The sequence below is a fragment of the Nansenia antarctica genome (genome assembly GCF_963989245.1).
Source record: "Nansenia antarctica genome assembly, chromosome: 7".
Taxonomy (NCBI): Eukaryota; Metazoa; Chordata; class Actinopteri; order Argentiniformes; family Microstomatidae; genus Nansenia; species Nansenia antarctica.
The window spans coordinates 28,533,895-28,546,394 of record NC_137677.1 but is presented as its reverse complement, the minus strand read 5'-3'; the positions used below and the strand labels follow the sequence as shown (position 1 = coordinate 28,546,394).

The 12,500-nt window shown below is 56.6% G+C and overlaps 1 protein-coding gene across 1 annotated transcript in view; it reads right to left on the bottom strand.

Annotated features, from left to right (window-relative positions):
* The window catches only part of fat4 (FAT atypical cadherin 4), a gene marked incomplete at both ends in the record, with an annotated part of 97,966 nt that overhangs the window by 25,360 nt on the left and 60,106 nt on the right, over positions 1–12,500 (bottom strand). The window contains 8 exon segments of the mRNA XM_080536651.1: positions 534–597; positions 603–637; positions 2,725–3,160; positions 3,955–4,568; positions 6,297–6,765; positions 6,817–7,221; positions 7,494–10,009; positions 10,421–10,671. Of these exon segments, the coding sequence (XP_080392777.1) occupies positions 534–597; positions 603–637; positions 2,725–3,160; positions 3,955–4,568; positions 6,297–6,765; positions 6,817–7,221; positions 7,494–10,009; positions 10,421–10,671 (4,790 nt within the window).

Here is a 12,500-nt window from a genome sequence, read left to right as displayed (position 1 = left end):
AGTTAACCATCTAGACTAGCTACGGGTTAGTTAACCACCTAGACAAGCTACGGTTAGTTAACCATCTAGACTAGCTACGGGTTAGTTAACCATCTAGACTAGCTACGGGTTAGTTAATCACCTAGACTAGCTAAGGGTTAGTTAATCACCTAGACTAGCTAAAGGTTAGTTAACCATCTAGACTAGCTACGGGTTAGTTAACCACCTAGACAAGCTACGGGTTAGTTAACCATCTAGACTAGCTACGGGTTAGTTAACCATCTAGACTAGCTAAGGGTTAGTTAACCATCTAGACTAGCTAAGGGTTAGTTAACCATCTAGACTAGCTAAGGGTTAGTTAGCCATCTAGACTAGGGGTTAGTTGAGTTCAGACTAGTTCATCATCTAGACTAGATGTCTCTCAGGGGAGGCTGGTGGAGGTAGACATGGGAAAGACGGAGGCTCATTCTACTCGTCCATTCTAACGAGCCTCCGGTCCTCCGATGTCTACCTGGGCCGGCCTCCCTCCTCCGGAGCGTGGCTGTCCTACTCACCGAAAGCGCAGTGGCAGTAATACCCCTCCACCCTGTTCTGACAGGAGCCTCCGTTAAAGCAGGGTTGCACTCACAGTGGTCGATGATGGAGTCACAGGTTTTACCTGGGAGGGGGGGGGGGGGGAAGTAACACAGGGAGATGGATGAGGTGACACGGGAGGCAGGCACGGGGAGGGGGGAGGGGGGGGATGGGGGGTGCAGGGGAGGCAGGCACGGGGAGGGGGGAGGGGGGGATGGGGGGTGCAGGGGAGGCAGGCACGGGGAAGGGGGAGGGGGGGATGGGGGGTGCAGGGGGGCACAGTTCATGCAAAGGCCTTTTTTCTTTTCTTTCTCTCCTCCCTCCAGCCTCCAGGCTGTCACTGGAGCGCTTAATCACCTCCAGGACTTCACAAACCCAAACAGAAGGAAAGCTCACACCTCGTAACCATGGTGAACCCCCCCCCCCCCCCAGTCACATGACCGGGGAGGGAGAGCAACCCCGAGAGGTCATGTTGTGATAGCTGTACGAACGTTCAGCCGCCGCCTCTGATCTGATCTGAGGCCGACACACCGACCCGAACGTGACGCCATGAAGATATGACACGAAAATATGACAGTTAGAGGATGAAAATAAAAATACCACCGACGTTCGATAGGAGACGAGAGGAGAGAGAGAGAGAACAGAGAGACAGAGAGGACAGAGAGACAGAGAGAACAGAGAGACAGAGAGAGAGACAGATAGACAGAGAGACAGAGAGAGACAGATAGACAGAGAGACAGAGAGAGAGACAGATAGAGAGACAGAGAGACAGAGAGAGAGAGAGAGATAGAGAGAGAGAGACAGAGAGAGACAGAGAGACACAGAGAGAGCAGAGAGAGCAGAGAGAGAGACAGAGAGAGACAGAGAGAGACAGAGAGAGCAGAGAGAGAGAGACAGAGAGACAGAGAGACAGAGACAGAGAAAACAGAGAGAGACAGAGAGAGACAGAGAGAGACAGAGAGAGCAGAGAGAGAGAGAGACAGAGAGACAGAGACAGAGAGAGAGAGAGACAGAGAGAGAGAGAGAGACAGAGAGACAGAGAGAAAGAGAGACAGAGAGAGACAGAGAGAGACAGAGAGACAGAGAGACAGAGAGAGATAGAGAACAGACACAAACAGCAGCGACCTTGTGAAGGATGTGTTTCTAAGCTCTCAATCTTGACCCCTGACCCCTGACCCCGTGACCCCATCCGTCACACCGCCTAATGGAGACAGATATACCTCCGCCACGACCAGGCAGGCCACAACAGGAAGTGGAGGGGTCACCGGGGGGGGGGGGGGGGGGGGGGGGGGTAGGGGGGGGCGGAGTTCACTACCGTAAACCAATAGGTGCGGCCGACAGCGGGAGGAAGGGCGTCTGTCATGGTTAGCCGAGCGTTTACGCTCTGTGGTCGACCGGCGCTGGGCACAACCGTCTGTGGTCGACTAGGCCCGTCTGGACCTGTCACTCAAACACACACACACACCCTCCACAGCTGGCCCCACACACACACAGACAGACACACACACACACACACACACACACACAGACACACACACACACAGTGGAGGGGGGTGTGCGTGTGCAGTCCACAGCGGGGGAGGCTGGGGGGTGAGGGGGGCGAGGGGGTGTCTAGTGGAGGGGGGTGTGCGTGTGCAGTCCACAGCGATGTGAGAATCCCCCCAGAGTGGAGTTGGTCTCATCTTATTTATTAAAGTCAACAGGGAGGCGGGACCCCCCCCACAGCCCCCCCCACAGCCCCCCCCCCTAGGCCTGCCCCCCCCACAGCCCCCCCCCCCCTAGGCCTGCCCCCCCCAGCGAGACTCTCAGACCGCCATGCTTGGGTTACACCGCCGCTCGCAATCGCTCGGAAGAAAATATTTTCCTTGGACACGAGGCAGGAATGGAGTGTGTAGCTCAGTGTGTGTGTGTGTGGTTCTGTGTGTGTGTGTGTGTATTCTGTATGTGTGCACGTGTATGTGTGTGTGTATATGTGTGTGTGTGTATGTGTGTGTGTGTATATGTGTGTGTGTGTGTGTGTATACGTGTATGTGTGTGTATATGTGTGTGTGTATAAGTGTGTGTGTGTGTGTATATGTGTGTGTGTGTATGTGTGTGTATGTGTATATGTGTGTGTTCTGTATCTATATGTGTGTGTGTGTGTGTGTGTGTGCGTGCGTGTGTATACTCTACCTGCGAAGCCGGACTTGCAGAGGCAGTTGAACCCCCCGGGGTAGTTCTGGCAGAGCGCCCCGTTCTTACAGGGGCTGGACAGACACTCGTTGACGTCCCTCTCGCACGCCGTCCCGGTGAACCCCCCAGGACAGGAGCAGGAGAAGCCGCCCACCAGGTTGAGGCAGACCCCCCCGTTGTGGCAGGGCGAGGGCAGGCACTCGTTGATGTCCGACTCGCACAGCGGGCCGTCGTAGCCGGGGCGGCAGGTGCAGGCGTAGGGGGGGAGGGGCCGGTTGGCCACCAGGATCACCGGGTCGCTCTCCCAGCTGGTGGTCTCGGGGGCCACGCCCAGCCTCCGTTTGCAGCCACCGCCGTTGCGGCACGGGTTGTCTGGCACGCAGGGGTCGTGGTCCACCGCGTCGATCCTCACGCCGCTCTGACGCTCCAGGAGGTCCTGGATAATAATAAGAAGGAGAAGATGAAGAAGAACAATAATATTAATAATAATAATAATAATAATAATAATAATAACCTTTATTTGTATAGCACTTTTCCTGCAAACGTTGCAGCTTAAAGTGCTCCAATCATTATATAATCATAATTTAATCAGTTAGTCGTTTAAAGGCAATAACAATATGGGTTTTTAGTCTTGACTTGAACATATGTCCTGAAGTTGCATCCCTAATGTAAACTGGCAGTGCATTCCACAATTTGGGTGCAGAAAATGAGAATGCAGCCTCACCAAATCTCTTCTTTTGTACATGTGGTACACAGAGAAAACCAGTGTCAGAAGACCTGAGAGCTCTATTGGGCTGATATGCTAGCAGAAGGTCTTTCAGATATTCCGGTGCTGTGCCAGTGAGAGTTTTATAAACAAGCAGAAGGATCTTGAAATCTATTCTGAACTTAACAGGAAGCCAGTGTAGAGTCTCTAAAATAGGAGTTATATGAGATATTCTGCTTGTTTTGGTTAAAACTCTCGCTGCTGCATTTTGGACTAATTGCAGCTGGCCAATAGCTTTCTAAGAGAAGACCAGGAAGGAGACCGTTACAATAGAAGAGCAGAAAGGAGACTGTTACAATAGAAGAGCAGAAAGGAGACTGTTACAATAGAAGAGCAGAAAGGAGACTGTTACAATAGAAGACCAGAAGGAGACCGTTACAATAGTCGAGCGTTACCCTGATGAGAGGGAGGGAGGGAGGGAGGAAGGGAGGGAGGGGAGAGAGAGAGAGATAGTGGACCGTTACCCTGATGCTCTGGAAGAAGGTGGCCACTCCGCTGGGGCTGACGTACTGCCCGTGGTTCCCCCGGCGCACGGCGGCCAGCAGGAAGGTCCGGTTGCGGAGCTCGAAGGCGCCGTAGAGCTGCACCGCTGTGCCCAGGCCAGCCAGCTGGGAGGTGGCCACGCGCAGGAAGCTGAGGTAGCTGTCGGACAGGAAGCTCTGGACACTGGTGTCCCGCAGGCGCAGCAGGATGCTGTTGTCCACCGTGGCGTTGGTGAAACCAACGAAGAAGACCTTGGCGTCGGAGGTGACGGAGGCGTGGAGGCCGTCGCTGCTGCGGACCGAGAGCTGGAAGGTTCCGTCGGCCGAGCGGGCCTTGGAGGTCAGGAGGCAGCCTCCCCCTCCTCCTCCCCCGCCGCGGGGGATGGAGAACAGGCTGGAGGCCGGGGGGGTCAGGGAGCAGTGGAAGGTGTCCCCGCTGTCCGGGTCGCGGGGCGTCACGGCGCCCAGGGACCCCCCCGGGAACGTGTTGCCATAGTAATGGACGTAGATCTCCACGGAGCGGGGGGAGGACGGGTTGTCGTTCTGGTCGCTGACGGAGACGTGGACTGTCCCTGTGGAAGACATCTGGGGAACGCCTGGGGAGGGGGGGACAATCACACTGTAGTTAACACTAGAACAGTGTTAGCAATTATGAGTAGCCAATACTTTATTTAGTAGCCAATAATCAGAGTAGCGTTACGAGGTAAACACCACATGAAACCCTTGGTGCTGTAGGTGATGAATGTTCCGGAACTTTTTGGCAGTTGGTGATTTAGGTCTGGACTACACGTATGGAAGTTTTTCTAAACGCACATTTTTTTGTACAATTGGGCCTCTCAACCATACGAACACAGCATTTTCACTCACATAAACAGAGATTTCTCTAAAATAAAAAAATATCTGATTGAGTGGATCAGAGCTGGTGTTGATGCAATAATGTCAAGCATCAAGCGTCAAGCCGTTCACACATGCGCATTGAAGCAAAACGGTTGTCAACAGCAACAATGGCTCAACTTCATCGTCGGTCGACACAAAATAATCAGTTTTTGCTTTCTTCTTGGTCGCCATAACTTGCTTTTCTGTCTGTTTTGTAATTTTCCTTTCTGTCTCTTTCAAAGAGTTTGGTCTGTTTACGTTTTGAGTCACTGCCGCCGTTTGATTACAACTGACTGCGCATGCCCATAACGCTCTCATAACGGTATTTGACAGATCGTGTTCAGTTTTGGCTTTTCGTATGGACAGAGATATTTTTGTGGTGTGGGAGATTTTTTTTTAAAACGAGGATGAAAATATCCGCATAAAAAAATATCCATATACGTGTAGTCCAGGCCTTAAAGACAAACTACAACTTAACACTAGAACAGCCGTGGGTGGGGTTGACCCTGTGAGTAAAACATTTTGTATATCTTTGGACCCTCCTTTCATGACTTTTCCTAGATATGTGCGTTCTACCACCCAGTATCCTTACACCTTCAATATCACATCAGGATAAGCTAGTATGAAGCTATTTTGCTGTTTTTCTGTGTAGGAGGCAGGCTAATTTACAAGACTTGTCAACTAGTGGTCATTGTGTGTAAGTAGCAGCTTCCCATTGTAAAGACTATGGTCATTTGACCCCCGCGGCGGCTCTTATAGTAGGTAACACAGACACGGCTGTTCTAGTGTTAATATGCATTTACAGCACATTACAGGCACCATAGAAGGTTGGTCTACTGTAGATACAGAATAGACAAGGAGAAATATTGAAAAAGTCAAAAAACGTTTTTTATATATATACTGTATATTCTAAAGAAAATCTGTGTAAATGTTAAATATGTATATATTACTTATAAGAAATATAATGAACATGTGTAAACATGTGTTTAACCTCATAGGACTGCATTAACACCTCAAAAGCAAACCTTCCATCTAGACTTACAAACGTCAACATTGTTTTACTCTCTCTCTCCTCTCTGCCTCCTTCCTTCCCCTCCCTCCCACTCTCTCTCTCCCCCCCCTCCCCTCGGGCAGCTGAACCTCGGCGCGTCCCCCCCCCTCTCTCTCTCTCTCTCTCTCTCTCTCTCTCTCTCTCTCTCTCTCTCTCTCTCTCTCTCTCTCTCTCTCTCTCTCTGCCTCCCTTCCCTCTCTCTCTGTCTCTCTCTCCCTCCCTCCCTCCCTCCCCCCCCCATCCCTCTCTCCCCTCTCCCTCCCTCTCTCTCTGCCCCCTCCCTCCCTCCCTGTCTCTCTCCCCCCTCCCTCCCTCCCTCCCTCTCTCCCCCCTCCCTCCCTCCCCCCTCTCTCCCCCCTCTCTCCCCCCTCCCTCCCTCCCTCCCCCTCTCTCTCACCTGAGTCCTTGATGACCACGGCGAGGTAGAAGTCGCTGATGGTCTCTCGGTCGATCTCCCGGCTGGTGGTCAGGAGCCCAGCGGGACTGAGGCTGAAGTAGCTGGCTCCGGCCGCCGCCACCCCCCCTCCCCCGGCGCTGACCAGGCCGTACGTGAACGGCCCCCGGTTGGGCGCCAGGTCTGGGTCCGTGGCGCTGAGCGTGGCCACCTCCGTCCCGGCCCTCTGGTTCTCTGTCACCGCGGCCTGCGTGGCGGTCAGGGTCGGTCCGTTGTCGTTGATGTCCTCCAGCCAGACGATCAGCGTGGCGCTGCCGGTCGCCGCGGGAGACCCCTGGTCCACCGCCAGCAGGGTGAGGTTGTAGACGGGCGTGGTCTCGCGGTCTAGCACCACCCCACCCCCCGCCCCCGCCCCTACGGACACCTGACCCGTCTGAGGGTCGATGGTGAAGACAGAGGAGGAGGAGGAGGAGGAGGAGGAGGAGGAGGTGGAGGAGGTGGAGGAGGAGGAGGAGGAGGAGGTGGAGGAGGTGGAGGAGGAGACAAGGCTGTAAGAGAAGCGGCTCCAGCTGGGGACAGAGTCCGAGTCCCGGGCGCTGACAAAGGTGACCAGGCCGCCGGGCGAGAGCCCCTCGCTGACCCGCACGTCGTACAGTGCCTGGCTGAACACGGGGGGGTCGTTGGCATCCAGCACCGTGATGTTGACCAGGACCTCGTCGATGTCCGCCCCGCGGATCGCCCCGGCGTTCTTGGCCAGAACCTTCAGGGTCACCTTCTCCTCCGCCTCGCGGTCCAGCGGGCCGGTGACGTAGATCTGGCCCGAGGCCCGGTCGATGCCGAACCCCTTCCTGCGGCTGCGTCCGAAGATTAGGTAGTAGACCACGCCCTCCTCGCCCTGGTCACGGTCGCTGGCGAACACTTCGCCCACCTGGAGGGACAGGAGTTATGATGTTATAGGACGAGAGGACGGGGGGAAGGGAGAGGAGAGGAGAGAGGAGGGAAGGGGAAGGGAGAGGAGAGGAGAGAGGAGGGAAGGGGAAGGGAGAGGAGAGGAGAGGAGAGAGGAAGGAGGAAGGGGTTAATACAATGTTACTAGTGTTATAACTCTGTTATTAACGTTAATACAACGTTACTAGTGTTAGAAGGACAAACTATTGTATATCAAACAATCTCATCGACCAATCAGATGAGCAGACTCACCACCGTGCCCCTGGGCGCCGCCTCCGACACCTCAAAGTAGTACTGCTTGGAGACGAAGCGCGGGACGTACTCGTTGGCTCCCTTCAGACGGATGTTGACGTCGGCGAAGCTGCAGCGCTCCTCGTCGGGCACGTTGAAGGCCTTCACGGTCAGGTGGTACACCTGCTTGGCCTCGTAGTCCAGGAAGCCCTGCGTGGTGATGACGCCCGTGTTGGGGTCGATGACGAACAGGTCGCTGTCCGACGACTGGATCACGTACGCCATGACGGCGTTGGCCCCGGCGTCGCGGTCCGTGGCGTTCATCTTGACCACGACCGTCCCGCTGGGCACGTTCTCCTGGACCACGGGGAAGTACTCGTCCCTGTCGAATACGGGCGGGTTGTCATTCACGTCCGTCACGTGTATCGTCATGGCGACGTAGCCCGTCTTGGCGATCCAGCCGCCGTCCGTGGCGGTGACCCGGAGGTTGTGGGTCCGGTTCTGCTCGTAGTCCAGCAGCCGGACCAGCGAGAGCACGCCCGTCCTGGCGTCCACGGAGAACAGTCCTGGCTCGTTGCCGGCGGTGACGTTGTAGGCGACCAGGCCGTTAGTGTCCTTGTCCTTGTCCCGGGCGGACAGCGTCCGGATCACCGTCCCGACCGCCAGGCTCTCCGGCACCGTGGCCGTCACCTGGCTCTGGGAGAACTCCGGGGTGTGGTGGTTCTCCTCGGTGACGGCCACGCGCACCGCCGCCCGGCCGGACAGAGGCGGGTTCCCCCGGTCCCGGGCCGTCACGTCCAGGAGGAAGACTCTGTTCATGTCGGCGGTGAGGGAGGAGGCCACGGTCACCCAGCCGCTCTGCTTGTCCAGGCGGAACTTGCCGGAGCTGTTTCCTCCAGACAGGAGGTATTCCACCTCGGAGTTGAGGCCGAAGTCTTTGTTGTCGTGAGCGACCACCTGGAGCAGCTTGGTGCCCACCTTGACGCTCTTGGTGACGGGGGTGAAGTAGTTTGACGACTCGAAGGCGGGCGGGTTGTCGTTGCTGTCCACCACGTTGACGATCACTGTGGCTTCGCTCATCAGAGGCTTGGTGGCAGCCCGGTCCGACGCCGTGACGATGAAGCTGTGGCGGTTGATGTTGACGTGGCTGTGAGCTCCCGACGAGTTCTGGTACTTCAGCTGCTGCTTGATGAAAATCTCCCCGGAGCTGGAGTTGATCCGGAAGTACTCAGACTGAGAGCGTATGAAGTAGAAGATCTTCCCGTTCGAGCCTTGGTCGGGGTCCGAGGCTGAGACCCGGGTGACCAGCGCCCCAACCTCCGTCAGCTCGGGGTAGTCCAGGAAGTAGGACGGGCGGCTGAACCTCGGCGCGTTGTCGTTGACGTCCGTCACGAACACGGTCACGTCGGTGCTCACCGTCCAGCCGGAGTCGTGCGCGGAGACCTTGGCCACGTAGTGGTCCGTGTCCTCCCGGTTGAGCGGCCGGCTGATGGTGATGTCGCCCGTGCCGGGGTCGATGGCGAATGGGAGGCCGGCGTCGGCCATGGAGTAGCGGCTGACGGCGTTGGCCCCAGCGTCCTCGTCCGTGGTCGTCACCCGGGCGACCGTGTAGCCCACCGGGGCGTTCTCGGGCACGGTGGCGCTGAAGATCTTGGAGAACCTCGGGGCGTTGTCGTTGACGTCCAGAACGTCGATCAGGACCTTGACGGCGGTGCTCTTGGGCTGCGGGGCGCCGCGGTCCGTGGCCTTGACCTCCAGGGCGTACCGGGCCGTCTTCTCCCGGTCCAGGGGCCGCGTGGTGCGGATCTCGCCCGTGGCGCGGTTCACGCTGAAGCTGTTCTCCCGGTTGCCGTCGACGATGGCGTATTCCACCTGGCCGTTGGGCCCGCTGTCCCTGTCCTCCGCCCGGACCGTCAGGACCCGCTGGGGGGCCAGGTTCTCCAGGACCTCGGCGCGGAACGGCTCCCGCTCGAACACGGGGTGGTTGTCGTTGACGTCCAGCACCGTCACCTCCACCCTCTCGTAGGAGGAGTACGGAGGGAAGCCCTGGTCGCGCGCCTCGATCCACAGCACGTACTTCTGGATGTTCTCGTAGTCCAGTGGCCTCCGGACCGACAGCTCGCCGCTCGCCGGGTCGATGTGGAATGCGTCGTCCAGGTTGCCGCTGGCCACGTAGTACGACAGGGCCCCGCCCCGCGTGGACGAGCCCGTCACCGTGGTGACCACGGTGTTGGTGGGCTGGCTCTCGGGGAAGGTGAACGCCCGCTCCTTCAGCGTAATGACGGGGAAGTCGCCCCCGGCGGAGACGAAGCGCACAGTGACCGTGGTGGCGTCGGTCCGGGGGTGGGCGCCGCCGTCCTTGACCCGGACCGTGAGCGTGACCTCGGAGGAGCCGGTCAGCCGCTGCGTGGCGGTGATGGCGCCCCGGACCGGGTCGATGCTGAAGCGGTCGGCGTGGCGGCCCGCCAGGGAGTAGTGGAGCAGCGCGTTGGGACCTGCGTCCTCATCTGTCACCGTCACCGCGAATACCAGGGAGCCTGGACACACACACACACACACACACACACACACACACACACCAGAGAATATATCACAACACACACACACCAGAGAATAATCACAACACACACACACACACACCAGGGAGTGGAGGCAGGGATGCGTGTGACGTAGAGGTGGTGGTGGAGGGTGTGTGTGTGTGTGTGTGTGTGTACCTGTGGAGGACGAGGCAGGGATGTGTGTGTGTGTGTGTGTGTACCTGTGGAGGTGGAGGCAGGAATGTGTGTGTGTGTGTGTGTGTGTGTGTGTACCTGTGGAGGTGGAGGCAGGGATGTGTGTGTGTGTGTGTGTACCTGTGGAGGTGGAGGCAGGAATGTGTGTGTGTGTGTGTGTGTGTGTACCTGTGGAGGCGGAGGCAAGGATGTGTGTGTGTGTGTGTGTGTGTGTACCTGTGGAGGTGGAGGCAGGGATGTGTGTGACGTAGGGGTGGTGGTGGAAGCGGGGAGGGTTGTCGTTGACGTCCTCTATGGTCACAGAGACGGTGGCGGAGGAGGACAGGCCCGGGGGGGGCCCGCCGTCAGTAGCCACCACCAGGAGGCGGTAGCCCCCCCGCGCCTCCCGGTCCAGCAGGGAGGAGGTGATGATCTGACCCGTGGCGGGGTTGATGGAGAACTGACCGTTACCTCCGCTCAGACTGTAGCTGTAGGGGGGGAGGGGGGGAGGGGAGGAGGGGAGGAGAGAGGGTGTAGGGGGGAGAGGGGGGAGGGGAGGGGGGGAGGAGGGGGGAGGAGAGACGGGGGAGGGGGGAGAGGGGGGAAGGGAGGGGGGGAGGGGAGAGGGTGTAGGGGGGAGAGGGGGGAGGGGAGGGGGGGAGGAGGGGGGAGGGGGGAGGAGAGAGGGTGTAGGGGGGAGAGGGGGGGGTGGGGTGAGGGAGGAGAGGAGAGGGTGTAAGTGAGAGGGTTTAGAGGAGTGATCTAATGTATTGGTTTACAAGGTTTCACTTCCTTTGAACACATGTACTTCCTGTAACTCGCTTCAGCCTCCCTCACCTGTGACCTCTAGGCTCCCTGCCGCCCTGACCTCTAACCTCTAGGCTCCCTGCTTCCCTGACCTCTAACCTGAGGGTAGTGAATAGTGAGTTTAACACCTCCACTAGTGTGTCCTTGGGTAAGACCTGGGAACACCACCACTAGTGTGTCCTTGAGTAAGACCTGGGAACACCACCACTAGTGTGTCCTTGAGTAAGACCTGGGAACACCACCACTGGTTTATCCTTGAGTAAGACCTGGGAACACCACCACTAGTGTGTCCTTGAGTAAGACCTGGGAACACCACCACTAGTGTGTCCTTGAGTAAGACCTGGGAACACCACCACTAGTGTGTCCTTGAGTAAGACCTGGGAACACCACCACTAGTGTGTCCTTGAGTAAGACCTGGGAACACCACCACTAGTGTGTCCTTGAGTAAGACCTGGGAACACCACCACTAGTGTGTCCTTGAGTAAGACCTGGGAACACCACCACTAGTGAGCCTTTGAGTAAGACCTGGGAACACCACCACTAGTGAGTCTTTGAGTAAGACCTGGGAACACTACCACTAGTGTGTCCTTGAGTAAGACCTGGGAACACCACCACTAGTGTGTCCTTGAGTAAGACCTGGGAACACCACCACTAGTTTGTCCTTGAGTAAGACCTGGGAACACCACCACTAGTGAGCCTTTGAGTAAGACCTGGGAACACCACCACTAGTGAGTCTTTGAGTAAGACCTGGGAACACCACCACTAGTGTGTCCTTGAGTAAGACCTGGGAACACCACCACTAGTGAGCCTTTGAGTAAGACCTGGGAACACCACCACTAGTTTGTCCTTGAGTAAGACCTGGGAACACCACCACTAGTGTGCCCTTGAGTAAGACCTGGGAACACCACCACTAGTGTGTCCTTGAGTAAGACCTGGGAACACCACCACTAGTGTGTCCTTGTGTAAGACCTGGGAACACCACCACTAGTGAGCCTTTGAGTAAGACCTGGGAACACCACCACTAGTGTGCCCTTGAGTAAGACCTGGGAACACCACCACTAGTGTGTCCTTGAGTAAGACACTCAGCCCTCAGTTACTCCAGGGGGAATGTCCCTGGGATCTCTCATTGTAAATCGCTTTGGATTAAAAGCGTCTGCTAAATGGCAATTCTAATTCTCACCTCTAGGCTACCAAGACTGTGTGTGTGTGTGTGTGTGTGTGTGTGTGTGTGTGTGTGTGTGTGTGTGTGTGTCTAGTGGAGACATGACCCCCTGCAGAGCTCAGCCTGGACTAAAAGCTCCTGATCAGCATTGCCAACTCAGTCCTACCAGGGGCAACACACACACACACACACACACACACACACAAGCCTAAAATAACTCCATAATCCTGTGATGATTCACGGTACAAAAATGTACCACTGTGTCATCCATCATGTAAAAAAACACCAACACATTCTCTAAACTCTCTCCCTGTTCAGAGTCTATCACTGTTACTGGACACACTCCCT